This window comes from Lagopus muta, chromosome Z (genome assembly GCF_023343835.1).
Source record: "Lagopus muta isolate bLagMut1 chromosome Z, bLagMut1 primary, whole genome shotgun sequence".
NCBI classification, from domain to species: Eukaryota; Metazoa; Chordata; class Aves; order Galliformes; family Phasianidae; genus Lagopus; species Lagopus muta.
In genome coordinates this window covers 7,978,352-7,993,371 of record NC_064472.1, presented here as the reverse complement: position 1 = coordinate 7,993,371, position 15,020 = coordinate 7,978,352, and the positions used below count along the sequence as shown (strand labels likewise).

At 38.6% G+C, this 15,020-nt stretch overlaps 1 protein-coding gene across 2 annotated transcripts in view; it reads left to right on the top strand.

The window, feature by feature from the left end:
* Positions 1-15,020, top strand: part of KIAA1328 (KIAA1328 ortholog) — a 180,347-nt gene that overhangs the window by 148,504 nt on the left and 16,823 nt on the right. For both annotated transcript variants that reach the window (XM_048932498.1, XM_048932497.1), the window contains exon 10: positions 2,719-2,827. In XM_048932498.1, the coding sequence (XP_048788455.1) occupies positions 2,719-2,827 (109 nt within the window). The remainder of the gene's footprint in view (positions 1-2,718; positions 2,828-15,020) is intronic.

Here is a 15,020-nt window from a genome sequence, read left to right as displayed (position 1 = left end):
TGTTTTTCATTTCTGGCCTTGGTAATATTTTCAAATGTAGGTCTATGAACAGTCCCCTTGAGGTTGTATTGGCCACTCTGAGTCCATATATTTTTTTTTTCGGAGAAATACATCTACTTTGTTTTGAATGTAGTATGTTGACAATGTGCCAGCCTTTTCTCATACAGGAATTGAATATATTCTCTCATGGTCGCCAAGCTTTTATTACTTCAGTATTGGTTTCTTAAGATCCAGCTGCCTCATTCCACTGTCAGTTGAAATGGTTTCTAAGTCTCACTTATTCAGTTTTGAAGCCAAAAGTCTAAGCAAGAGGCTTCCAGTCTTCGTATGCATACCCACTCTTACCGTGGTTTGGCATGCTCTCAAGTTACCAAGGACACCCAATCAACATATATCCCCACAATATTTCTAAAACTTTCTTCTCTGATAATTAACTGTTCACTAGGGGAGCTTTTTTCCCTACACAGCGTTGAAGCACAGTGCACTGTAGCAGGACAGTAAGAACCTATCTCTTTTTTGGCCTCACTAGAATGTACTTAAAACAGTTGTTTTTACTAGGTTGTAGACATGTATTTGTATACTTCTTAAATCAAAATAATATTTTGAATGATCTCTTTGATGTCTGTAAATTTTGTGCAGAAGTTGGAGCTCCAACCTTGATGCATTGCTTCATATTTCAGCATGAATGGTAGACTTGCTGTTCACAGAGCTGAGAAATATTTAGACATGACAGAATTAAAGAGCTAGATACTGATTTGATTTTGATTTTTGTTTAAACCTGTGGTTTTCCCTATATTTACTTTTCATTTACGTCATGTTGATAAGTCATTACTAGTGACATATTTTTAAAAAGCAATCCCAGAGGCTTTTACCTACAAAATCAGATTATCCCTAACTTGCCTATTCCACTTGTCACTGACAACCTGCATGTACACTGTCTGGGTAAGCAGTATCTATAAAACTTAGTTCTGAGGTGGATAGATGAAGGCTGGAATATGGGTGAAAGTATGGGTAATCCTCATAGTGTTGTGGTCAGTCCAGCTGGCAGCCAGTTGCTAGTGAAGTCCATCGAAGATTTTTACCAGGACTGATGCTGTTTAATGTTAGCAATTTTAACAGTGGTACAGGATGCACCTTCAGGAAATTTGTAGAAAGCACCAATTAAGGATGGTCCCAAGATGGATCCTTGGAGAGCATTGCTTATGTTCAGCCATCACCTGGACATAGAACCATTGCTTGCAACCCTCTGGCTGTGACCATCCAACCAATTCCTTATCCATCAAATAGTCTACCCTTTGAACCCATATCTTTCCAATTTAGAGAAAAGGATGTGGTGTGGGAGCATGTCAAAAGCCTTGCACAAGTCCAAGTTGTTGACATCAATTGGCCTTCTTTTGTCCACTGAGGCCCTTACTCCATTGCAGAAGGCCACCAGGTTGGTTAGGTATGATCTGCCCTTGGCAAAGCTGTGCTAGCTGTCTCATCTTCTCAACTTTATGTGGTTTAACATGTTTTCCAGCAGGATCTGTTCCATGATCTTAGCAGGCACAGATGTGAGGCTCACCCAGCCTGTAGTTCCCGAGGTCTTGTTTCTCCCTTTCTTAGAATTGAGAGTTGTGTTTCTCTTTATGCAGTCACTGAGGACTTTATCTAACAGCTATGACTTTTCAAATATGATGGACAGTGGCAAAGCAACCACATCAACCAGTTCCTTCAGGGCCATGGCATGCATGTCATCTGTTCCCGTAGATTTGTACACATTCAGTCTCATGAGATGGTCTTGGACTTGCTTTGCTCTTGTACTGGGAAGGATTTTGCTCCCTTTGCCCCTGCCTAGAGGTTGTTGAATACAATGCAAATGTCTTTTGCATGTCTGTTGAAGCCAGACACATGAAGTACAGGTAGAGGCTGAGAAAGCTGGATGCGTTCAGCCTCAGAAGAAAATCCAGCACTGATCTTCCCACTTTCTTCAGTCACATTATGAGACACTGTAGACAAGAGGGAATTAGACCTTTCTTGAAGGTGCCCATCAGCAACAAGCAAGAGACAACTGAACCAAGTTGCAACTCGGGAAATTTTGGCCTAGCTATTACAGGAAATGATTTTCACTCTGAGGATGGTGAAGCACTGAAACAAGATGCACAGAGAAGATAACTCACCATCAGTGGCAATACTGAAAACTAGCCATATAGGTGCCTTGAAAACCTGATCTCGATGGTTCTGCTTTGAGTGGAGGTTAGACTACAGGACCTCATCTTTCAACGTGAACAATTTTATAATTTGAGGATTTCCAAGGGAAGAAAGGAATGGACTAGCTGTTCTATTTTATTTAAAGCAACATATTGTTATAGTAATAGTTATATACACACACAAGAAAAAAAGGTTTCATAAGAGGATATGAGAGCTGTTTCTGTGAAACAAGCTGGATCCTGTGGATTAGTGTATGAAATGGTAACAGTGAAGTCTGTCAACATTTGGACAGTAAGATGAAGACTATAATGTATGGCTTATTATGCAGACCTGATTTCATTCATCTTGAAATGAATGCTATGCACAGTACTGTCAAAAGGTAGCAAATTCTTTGATTGCAATTTCACTGTGTATGAAAGACTTCAAAAACAAGTAACCACTTTTAGTCCAGTTCTGTGCAGTAACACAGAATCATGAAATAATTGATGAAAGCTAACTAGCCTCTAATGTCTTCACTTTGTTCCACAGGGACAACTTCAGGACCTAGGGGGGATGCAGCCACATCTCCTGCACTGATGGGCAGCAGCAAAGAGCTTGTAACCACAGCCACATCACCAATCCAGCATGACATTTCACGGTAAGCTTCTGGGTAATCTCTGGTTTAAGATTCTGCAAACACAACTATCAAATTCTCCTAGATGCAGGGAAGTGGCTGAATTTCTATGATGTTTCATGTTAGCACAAGATGGATAATATAAACGAAAAACTGAGGTATCCTTTTGACATTTATAGTAAGCCTTAAATTGCTTGTTAGAATAAGAAAAGCAGGAATATGCCAAGTTCTAACATTTTAATTTTACTTAGAACAGAAACTATTTTATGTTTCAAGTACTGACGCATTAGATAAATTTATAAATAATTTGAATGGATGGTGTTAACCCTTGTTAGACTTTAAATCCACTTAAAGATTTAACTCCCCCAGTACTCCCTCCACCCAATATTTTATCAAATGGCATCTGTTTTAAAATATTTTATACCAGAGTTGTTTAATGACAAGCAACAAAATCACATTAAGCCAGCAATTCCTGATTATGCTATATATCTGCACTAAATGTGCTGGAAAAGCAGCATTATCACTTCTGCTCTAAAGAAGAAGCAGAAAACAGCATTGTTGTTACACGTTAGAGTCTAAGAACAACTTGCCTTTTAGGACAGGATTACAATTCTAGGGGTAAATGTCGAGAAAAATAACATACAGTCCTTACTTTTTTTCAACATATTCCACTCTTTATTATAATAAAATCTTTAGTTAAACAATGGTGTAAATGCTGATTATAGTACGAATTCGCTGTATTTTTTATGCTCTTAGATGATTCTGTGTAGTGGGATGACAAGACTGTATGGCCATTCATAAGAAGAGTTAAATGTTTCTTGGAGAATGAAAGGGCTTGAGTTAGATTTAATCTTTCTTTGGCCCCGTGGACTAGGAAAATGTATTCTTGATATCATTCCTGTATACTTGGCAGCAGCTGGCAGTTTATTTCTATCTTTTGAGAGAACTTGCGATATATGATAGGTGAAAAACCAGTACCAATATTGACAAATTTGTACTTACTTGCTATGGAAACACTTTTTTTTTTTTTTCTTCTGAAGGAAAAGATGATAATTTGGGAGGATTTAAGAACTGAGATATACTGGTCTCTGTTTCCCACAAGTAACTGTGTTTAAGCAAATAGAAACTGCAAGATTGCCTTAGCATTTCTCTTAGAAGCAAGACTTACCTTTGCAAGCTGGTAATATCGGATAAAGAGTGTGTAAAAGTACTGCTTGATACCATCTAATAGTGATAAGTTGAGATTCTATTCAAGCACTAAGGAGTAGATATAATTATTCACATCATACAACAACTGTGCGGAAAAAGGAATTTTATTCAAGAGGATTGATGGTCCATTCATTTCCACAGAGGGGAGTAAAATAATTGTTGAAATATGCTGTTAGATCATATCAGATAAAGCAATCAGTAAAAAATCTGATTAGCTGTCATTTTTAAAGGTTTGTTTTACCAGTTGATGGCAAATTGTGAAAAATCCCATATTAGGGGGGGTTCTCTCCCATTCTCACCAGCTTGCTTTCTCTCTGTTGGTGCTGTTAAATATAATTGACCAACTTAAGCAGCCATATTGTGCTTTCCCTTACTCATGGCCTTCTCTAATTGAAAATGGTAAATGGACAAGTATTTTTTTGGAGACCTAAAGCTGATCCTATCCTTCATCAAAAAACCTGCTTGACCAGCAGGTCGGTCTCAATTTATCACTGAATGGTTATAAGCTTAGACTGCAGGTTTAACTAACTAAATTAATCAATATTGAGAATTATTGCTGCTTTTGTGCCACTAAAGTTAGGGTTTGTCAGCATGTTCATTATAATCCGTGATTTGGAAGGATTTAACAGCCTAACCACAACAGTTGGCATGAGATGGAAACTTGCAGCACAAAGCCCAAGCCGAAGAGCAAATTTATTTATTCGGCAGTACATGTAAATCTAATTACTTTTGACTGTTTAAATTTATAGGACTAGATTCAACTCATGTTTGTGCCAGCTTTAACTAGCACAAACCCTGGCGCTCGGCAGTAGCAGCATTGGAAAGTTTGCCAGGGAGAAGGTGTTGGAAAGTGACAGAAGCTCCCTGCCAGAGCAAGGCTTTGGGGTGCTCACTCAGCTTCTGGGTGGGCTTGCTAGATCAGCAGGCATGACAGGTAGAAGATGTGTTGGCTTGATAGCCTTTCTTGGCAGAACGCAATGGCGATTTCAGAGTGTGTTACAGCTACCTTGTGTTTCAGGAACAATCACTGCAGTGCTTTCTCTCTCTCACTGAATCACCTCTGGGTCAAGAAGTAAGTTCCTGAGAAGATAAAAGGAGTGTACTCCCAAATTCTTAGTGCTAGACCAGTGGAAGGGTCAGACTTTCAGAAGAAATGTGCACGAGCTTGCCTCAGTGGTGTCTCTGAAAGAAAATGTAATATTTCTTTATCTGGCATCCTGAGTTAGGCTAATAGTGAATTAGTTTGCCCATATTGCTTTAACGCTTGCCTGTGGCTGCTTCTTGTAACACAGCCAAGCATTACATGTTTGGGTATCCAGTGTTGTTAAGCCAAGTGTCTACACCTGCACGAGCCCCTTGAAAATATGCTCACAGCAGGTCTGGAAAGCTTTCTTATTCCATGTGCTTATTTATCTAGATCAAAGCCTGCATATTTGAAAAAATCATAGGCAAAGTTCGGACTCCGAAGAGTGAGTTCTGTTCTTTACCCCTAAAGCATTGTTCCTCTAAGTGTTTATTACATAGCTTTTTGGTGGCCAGGGACATGTCTTCTGTAACTGTTGTTTGCCTAGAAGCAAGGCTCTGTTCTTTTGGCTATGAAAGGAGCTGAAATTGAGTAGGTAGTGGCATTTATATGCTTTCATTCAGTAATGAGAACGTTGTTACATAAACTAGATCATACCTCAGGTAACATCAGGTAATGGTTGCAGCAAGACAAATACTGTGTTACAAAACAGAAATGAAACTGTTCTAAATCAAAATATTAATTTATGCTTTTTCAGGAAAAAAAAAAGAAAAAAAAAGCATTGCAAATTGTGCATTGTGAAAGACCATTTAATTAGATTACAGCCCTGGTGCAATTGTCAGGCTCTCCCCACGCGGAAACAGTTGTAATGTCAAGTTTTGCACAGTATGTCCTGTAACACTGTGGATAATCAAGCACTTAAAAAGACACAGGCAAAGGTTCTTCTGCTCCCCATGAAACAGATAATTCTCCTGCAGCATTTTTCACTTTGGGCAAGAAGTAAATTTAAGAACAGTTAAGTAAATTAAGGGATTGAGTGATAGTCTGGGATTTCTGCATTAAGCCTGTGCTTTCGTGTTGCAGTTTTAAATCAGAATTTCAGCACTACCTGAATGCATCGTCTTGTTGTGAAGGTTTTTGTAGCCATTCAAATAAGGGATTTAGAAGTTCCTGCAATAGGAATACTGTATTCGAACTGTGTTATTATCTGTAGGCTGTAGTGGCCTGTTGGAGTTCTTATAAACAGATTGTATTGTGTAAATTTGTGTTTAGGGACATTTTAAAAACAAAACTATTTACCCAATTGCCCAGCACATCTCAGATGAATGTGTATTCAGGGGCTTTTAAGCAAATTAATATCTGAAGTAAAATATAATGTGCAGTTATAAGCCTAATAATGCACATTGGAATAGTACTGAGAAGATCTGTTGTGCTGAATATTAGGAAATACAACAATGATGAGATTTAGGCTTTTGTCTTACCTATGCCTCTCAGATCTATGCATGTCGGATGCCCGAGCGTGGTTCTGCTCTTAAGACAATGCAGTGAAGTTTCTTCTCCCATAGTGTCTAAGCAAGCACTGCCAAAGATATAGATTATATTTCCCCTTAGAATGATTCAATATTCAAAAGGAGGACAAGGAGGGCAAAACTTCCATTCCAGATCTAATTAATGAGCATTTAAAGGAATTGAAAGTGTGTTTGGAGTGGGGTGCTGAGCTCGGTGATGATCATGATATGATACACAAGTTTTGCCCACTCCCCGTGAGAGCCAGCAGCGCAAAAAGTCCAATATAGTTCCATATGCAAGTGATAAAACCAGACGTTGGCAAATTAATCTCTCTTATTCACAGTGTAGGTTGTTAATTGTTCTCTCTGCTGGCTGTCGATATAATGTGAAATTTTCATTCCCTATTCAAGATGGAAAAAGTTGTGGCTGAAAATGTTAACATTTGCATTTTTATTTGTTGATTTATTTAAAGGACAGCCTCTCTTACAGCAATCCATCACTCAGTGACACCCCAAATATGAATAATGTATTGTAGACTTGCGGTTACAATGTGTAATAAGTGCCAGAGACAGTAGAAGAATGTTAACTATGTTGCAAATGTAATATTTATCGACTCATAGTTTATTGCTTTCGAGGTTCAATAATACTGACCACAGGACATTAATATCACTTATCTTGATTTTAGTTGGGCACCTCTGTATGTAGAAATAACCCATCTATCTCATACTTACAAAATAAATGTGAAATTTACAGCGCTTTGTAAGAAGTGCATTATAGGTTTCTTTGCTTAGTGCTCACAATTCTCCTTTTCTGCCTTCTCATTTACTTACATCTAACATTGATCCCACTCCAATTGCCTGACCCAGCTGGTGAGCACCTCAGCACTCTTTCAGAGGCTTTATTTACTGGCTGTATTACAATCTTGTGCATTTCTGGTGTCCGACAATCTCTCTCTTCCTGCTAAAGATCAGTATGAGAAGAGACTGATAGATAGTGCTCTTCTTTCTGAAAAGACCTTGGCTGAAAGACTAAAATGGATGTAATTTCTCTGTGGAAACTACGTGCATACAAAGTCATCTCTTTTAGAGGGGCGTGACTATCAGTAAGAGAACCGCGTAAGATGGCCAACAGTTGCCCTTGTAGACATGGCATATACTTACAGAGAAATGATAATCGATGAATAGAAATGCATTTAGAATAGAAGTGCAGAGCAATTTGGGAAAATTCTGATTGAAATTTCAGGCTTTATTTTTAAAATCAATATTTTCTTGATAGGTTACAGAACAAATTTAAAAAAAAAGCAATAAGATTATTCTACAGTAGCAAGTCAGTTTGTGTCAGTCATTCGTATCTTCAGGCTTTGCTATGGAATTTTACTTCAGATACTGATACAAACAGGATTCTTCTCTTACGACCACTGAAAGCTTTGGACTTTCGGATGTGAAATGCAGATGGGAACCCAGGAATGGGATCGAAACCAAATTTAACAATGGAAGATTTCAAACTTGTGTTGAAATCTCATTTTATCTGTGAAGCTTAGCTCTTGGGAAACTTGGAATTGGGTTCAGCCTTGAAAATGATAAAGCTTGATTATATTTCATGTGGTAGACATGAAGTAAATTTTGAAATGACATTCTGTATTTACATTTGAGGTTATCAAATTTAAAACACCACGAGATTCTTTTTCTTTACTGTGTGTAAAAGGAGCACCTATTTGTGTCAAAGTAACCCCCCTAATAGCTGCTTTGCAGTCGCTGTTTTCTGTGTCCGTAGCTGACAATGAAAATCGTATTGGGAAGTTTAGACTTGCAGTGCAAAGGGATTAATGTTAATTAGCAACTGTTGGCTGTAATTGTCACCCTCATTAAAATGCAGAATTATGTATTTCTTAGTTATAAATAACCTTTCTAATTGTACTTGATGTATGCCAGTTTAATCAAAAAGTACACTTGCAAACAGGTAGATATTTGCATTAATCTAGCACTGGATCTTTCAGTCTCTTTTGATCGTCTTTTATTCCAAAGTTGAGTAGTTGGGGGAGGTCTATTACAGCTACGTATTCTTTACACATTTTTTTATTCAGCTATGTGGATCTGACAGGATTTTGTATTAAAAGAGGGGGAAATGACTTCTGGGAATGTTCAGCGCAACAGCAAGCATGTCAGTTTTCAAGTAGTTGGCAAAGTTTTCAACATTCAGTGGTATGACAATAAGTTGATTGTAGTTTGAAAGTAATAATAAGCAAAGCTGAATAGACTACAGATCACATTATGAAGCTAACTGAACCTCTTAGGTCTGCTTCTTACCATCATTTTCATTGTTACCTTAATTAGTTTTTGCACTTCTTTTCCCCCATTGCTTTTGCCAGTTATCATATGCCACATTAAATCTTACACAAAGGTTGGTTTGTTGGATGTGATTCTCATTTGTACTTGTAATCACAACAATGAAAAGTTAGTCTGAAAATACTCAGTATTTGCAGTTTCATTCTGTGTCTTGCTTTGCCCATTTGTTAAAAAAAAAAACAAACAAAAAACATTGTCTTTTGACTGTTGCTTTTTTTCTTCCACTGGAACTCTGAGTGCTCTGTGTTGTAGCTTTTAAACATTTTCAAGGAACTGCTGTCATGGCAGTTTCTGCAGAGCTTGACAAATTAAGACCAATCTTGGTTACTCTCTTATGACTGTAAGGAACTGTTCTGCATGATTCCCTTCCTAGCACTGCATTCACTTCTCCTTCAAAAGAGAACTCTGTTTTTTTTGTTGTTGTTGTTTTGTTTTTTTTTTATTTTTTAATATATATTTTTTATTTTTTTTAATAAAATATATTTTAAAAATATATTTATTTCTTTTTCTTTTTCTTTTAAAGGAACTTAATAATAATATATCCAAAATAGTCACATCTATCCATTCTCTCACAGTATGGCTCTGTCATACTTCCACCCCATTGCTTCTGCGCTTATCCCCTTTCTCTCCTTCCTTTGCCTGCCTGGAATATTCAAGCTGTAAACTCCTCAGAGAAGGATCCTGGCACAGTGAATCTCTGTGCTTGGTTGGTCCACATAATAACGATGATTAACTGTGATGCTAGTATAGTTAGGGTAGAATTCATCTTGCTTATCTCGAGACGACTGAGCTAGTTACCCCCAGCTCATTTTATGGCCGATGACTTATTTTAGGATCAGTTAAATCACCTTTTGGTGATGCCTGTCTTCCTGCGGACTGTAAAATAAGCCTGGAGTAACGTACACTGACATCTTATTCCTCTTGTAGCTGAATATGTGGAACTAAAAATAAGTTGTTTGTCATTTATGTGTTGATTATGTATTGGAGGCAAATGCAGGGTTAACCTATGTGCTGCATGGTCTGTGCCTTGGTTATTAATACAATTTTAATACGTGTGTTATAAATCAAAGGGCTTAGGTACTGAGAGCTCTGGGAGAGGGAGTGCAGGTGTACCGCATCCTCCTCAGTGGCACATGAGCTTGTGATAACTTACTCAATAAAAATTCTTGCATCTCTGTTGCTTAAGGACATTAACCAACACTTTATACCGTTAGATGTGCCCCATTTCCAGGACTGGCTTTAATGTGCCGTTTTTTTTTTTTTTTCTTCATCATATTCTAATTCTCTGCCTCAGTGAAGACCTCCAGCTCTTGTTTTTTGTACCATGAACAGTGTAGTATTGTCATCTCATTAGTTGTCCTTTCTCTAGCCCACTTATGAATGCATTAAAGAGGTCAGGCCCTAACAGATTTCTGTGTTGCTCCCTGGGTGACCTCCCTGGCTACTTTCCAGTGGACCAATTTTAATGTTATCTGTTTATTTCTCATTTTTGAAACAATTATCTGCCCATTTTCCTCTTAGCTTACAACAACTTTTGAGTCTTTGGTGTTAGATTTGCTGAAAATGTTTGGTACTGCAGATAAACTTTATATTTTCCTCTCAGGTTGCATAATACTACAAATCTAGTAGATATTTCCAATGGATTACAATTAAATATACTTTTCATCAACAGATCAAGCTTGTATTGTGGAAGTTCCTTTACTGTAGTTCCTATCAATCTGCTTGTTCCAAACACCAACATTCTTCTATTTTTAAATTTGTGTATCACTGCGGATCATTTTAAAAATAAACCTTACATTTGCCAATTCTCACTGCCACACAACTGAGGCAGTTTTAGGCAATTATATCATAGTTAACAGTGGTTCAGCTATTTCATCCCTATGCTCCCTCAGAAGTTTGAATGAATACCAACTGATCCCAGCTGCTTATTACTGTTCATTCTGTTGATTTGTTCTGTAATGTATTTATATGACACCTTTACTTGTGATAAATTGCTCACCAAGTCCTCTTTGGCATCATAAACTTCATGGTGTTTATGAACAAAACCTCAGCCTTTTCTGCTGAGGCTCTGTCACTCTTACGTGGTCCCGAGCAAGTTTACTTCCTATTTTTGTGTATTTATGCTTTTCATGGAATCTTAGAATCATAGAGTCATAGAGAATCCTTAGTTGGAAGGAACCTACAAAGATCACCTCCCAGTGCCTGGTCACCCCCATGCTGTAGCAAGGAGATTGTTAAAGTCAATTTACAGGTCTTTGCTGCAGCTGACAGCTCCAATTTCTGCTGCAAGGTGGGACTTTTACTCTCTTCCTAGTACACAATTTTGTTTTCAAAAACACATGCTACTGAATATTGGTAATTTTGGTTTTTAGCATGTCGTCACTATAGCAATGAAGTTCTCCTCAACTTTTAGATAATCTTAAAGGATTTGGGTTTTATTGTGTTTTTGTTTTTTTTTTTTTTCTTCACGTTGGATTTCATTATAGATACTTATTAGGTTTAGCATATAAATTTCTTATAACAACTTGTTTCTAGCTCCTACACAATTTAGGGTCACATATAATAATTTTGATCTGTTTTGTATTGCTTATGAGGTTGTACTTCATTTATGACCCTCTGTGGAAAAAAAAACCAAAATTATTTCTCGCAGTCTGATTGTGTTAGGGAGAAATAATTTGAAAACACAGTGGAAAATTAAGCATTCACTGACCATAAATAGTCCTGTACTAAGTTATCTTTGTCTATTTTAGTAGCAGTGCCTTAAATATTGTTTCTCTCCTTCATAACCATAACCTTTAGAGGCTTTTGTTTTGGTAGGTACAACTGGAAAGCTGAGTGAGAAATTTGCTTTCAAAGTTCTTTTTCTGTTAAAAAAAAATAATAATAACAATAACAAAAAAGACATTCTAGAGTACTAATGTATAATTTATATATTTAAAATCTTTTAAGTGAGATTCTGAGAGCCTCTAATGCCATTGTACTTTTAACTTTTATTTTTGCTTCATCTGCATTGAATCATCTTTTACTACTTGAAACAGAAATTGAGTTTATTGAAACATTTCAGTTCTGATTATTTTTTAATAAAGATGAAGAAGTCTAACCTAATGAAATCACTGGAATGAAATGAGAATTTTTATTTTTTTTTTTTAAATTAATAAGCTGGAGACTTAAAGATTTTATTAAGCCGCGTTTTGGTGTATGTTTCTCTGTGTGTCCTGTCCTGGATCAGCAGGGTGAGAAACATGCCATGTCAGGAATGACCTCTGCATCATTATGTGCACTTTTCCTACTCCGTTTCCAGAAGCATGAGTGGCACACACCCCTCATTACCAGTAGTGCTTGTGTGTGTGCCTCTGACCAGGAGATCGTGCTTGGAGATGAGCTGCAGAGCTGAATGCAGATTTTTTTTTCCCCCCAGTGCAGACATATAAATACATTTTGTTGAATGCACGCACATCTGTCAGTCTACCAGGTATCTGTGAAACATCATAATGTACAAGCAGATTCACGATTTATGAGTGTGCAGGCTTTTTCATACTCTTGGAAATGAAACGCTTCCTGATCCATGCAGATGATCTGATAATTCAGTGTTGCAGCGTGTAGGTATATGGCATCCTTTGCAAGTCTCCAGTCTGATGTATGAAGTTCTTTTGTTGCGACCGTGCCCCTGCACGTGGATCTGCCAGAGAACTGTACAAAGGCCCCATTTATGTTCCCGTGACCTTGTCCTTTCCAAATAGCCCATGTTGTTCCAACACTGCTTTCCCTTTTTCACTCCATGAGATGAAGCAATTCCTAGAAGGACTTTTGCATTGCTCCAGCTGCTGCTCATCCCAGCTTGACTCTGCTAATTGCTCTGTGCATCCCTGCTCCTATCCATATGCTTGGAATTTGGAGCCTGCATATCCGCCTCATTCAGAGGCAGCAAACTGATGTAGTGAGAGAGATGTCCTCTCCCTCTCCCTTCCTTGCCAAGCTCAAATCCCTTTCTGTCTTTTTCCTATCTCCCAAAGGCATCTCAGCTCCTAGATTTCTAGGTGTGAGAGAGAAGCGTGCTCTCTTTGCCTGAGCCTGCGCTGGCAGCTCGATGCGGCTGTGATGAGCGACGTAAGAAGCGTCAGGGTCACCACGATGTGTAGCCTTGTTGCAATTGCCCATCCAGTTCTCTTGCTTTCACTCCTCCTATTTTGTTACAAACTTTTTAGCAGCGGACTGTTCCTGCCCGCGCACAAGCCGTAACATTGCATGACTTCACTCAAACCAGAAGATTTTTGTGCCAAGGTTGTAACGTTGTATCATTACTTCATTGTATCTGTGTGAAAATTTTAATTTCACGCCCTGCGGACTTCACTGTCTCTGTGCTCTCTGCTCGTGTTGTTGCATAGAAGGGTAAGTCCCTGGGTCACATTCATTTTGTAGCGTGCTCCTTTTTATTTCTTCTTAGTTTTATTTTTTAAAGCAAGAGTTCTGCTTCCTTTGAGAGATCCTGCTGTAAAGTTAGCTGGAGATTTCTGCCCGAAAAATATTTGCAAGCTTACGGTGCGGATACTAACCACTTTTTTACTAAGTTTCTTAATGTGTGGATATGGATATTCCTAAATATTTACATATTTATATACATATTTATACGAGGTTGTGTACTTACACTATGATGCATTTGTACATGAATAGATTCAAGTGATTCGGTAAAGTATCGGGAAGGGAGCAAAACCCCATATTTAAATACATCATCATGTTTCTCATGCAGACAGTTTGATTTTACTGAATTGCAAATCTTTCTGTGCAGAAGCCCTTGGTTAATGCATGGGTTAGTTTATGGGGCTTTGCAATTGCAGGCACTGGCAGTTCAAGCTTCCTCGGTTGCAAATGCCTGTATTGTATGGGCAAATCAGAGTCCAATCCTCAACAGTCCATCCTTGGAATTCTCTTATACACTGTCATGAGGCTTACTATGTTTATGAAGAGACAAATAGACCACTATAAAGTCATAGAATGGCTCTGGGAATCATCTAATCCAGCTGCTTGCTCAGAGCAGAGTCAGCTTGTGTTTCAGTTTGCACCCGTTACCTCTCATCCTTTCACTGAGAAGAAGCTGGCCTTACTTTCTTTCCCTGGCTAATCAAGTATTTGTATGTACAGTAAGATCACCCTGAGTTGCCTTTGCTTCAGGCTGAGCAGTTGGAGCTCTCTCAGGCATCCTTTGCATGCCACATACTCCAATCCCTCACTTGCCTTTTTCTAAATATTAAACTTAGCTCTTTACATCTCCCCGAAAGGAAGCTGTGATGTGGTGGAGGTCAGCCTCTTCTCCCAAGTAGCAGTAATAAGATGAGAGGTGATGGCCTCAAGTTGCGCCAGGGTAAATTCAGGTTGGATATTAGGAAAAATGTCTTCTCAGAACGAGTGGTGAGGCATTGGCACAGGCTGGCCAGTGAGCTGTGGAGTTACCGTCCCTGGAGGTGTCCAAGAGCCGTGGAGATGTGGCAGTGAGGGAAGTGACATAATAGCATGGTGGGAAGGGCTGATGGTTGGAGTAGAAGAACTTAGTGGTCTTTCCAACCTTGAAGATTCTATGATTCTATTCAGGTTTTTGTCCAGCTCCTCTTCAAAGCTGCCTCTCAGCCAGTCAGCCCTAGCATGTACCGGGTGCCAGGGGTTATTCCTCCCCTGGTGCAGGACTTTGCATTTGTTAGGAGATGCTTGGTGGAGTACTTCTCCTGCCAGCTGAGGTCCCTCTATGAATACTTTCTTGCCCTTCTCAGCCTTGCAGTTACTCAGAATGATATAGAAACTTAGTATTAGTCCTGTGAGCCACTCGGTGCCCTGCCTTATTTTGTGGTGTATCAGTGACGTTATGCAGTTTCTGACAGAAGTGTGGACTATCCACAGGTGTATGGTTATCGAAAAGTAATCCTGCAGAGCCCGAGATCATCTTTGCTACTTACTGCTGGGAATGAACAAACTAAAATTTCACTTCCCTGCCCATCTGTTCAGCAACCAGAAGTAGGTAATTTATCTCAGTGGGACGCCTACCACCTGTGTAAAGTTTTTGAAAGAGGTTGTTAGCTTGTGATGACTACGGCCAAGGGACACCAGGCCTGAGTGCCTCATACTCTGTGCTTTACTGCTG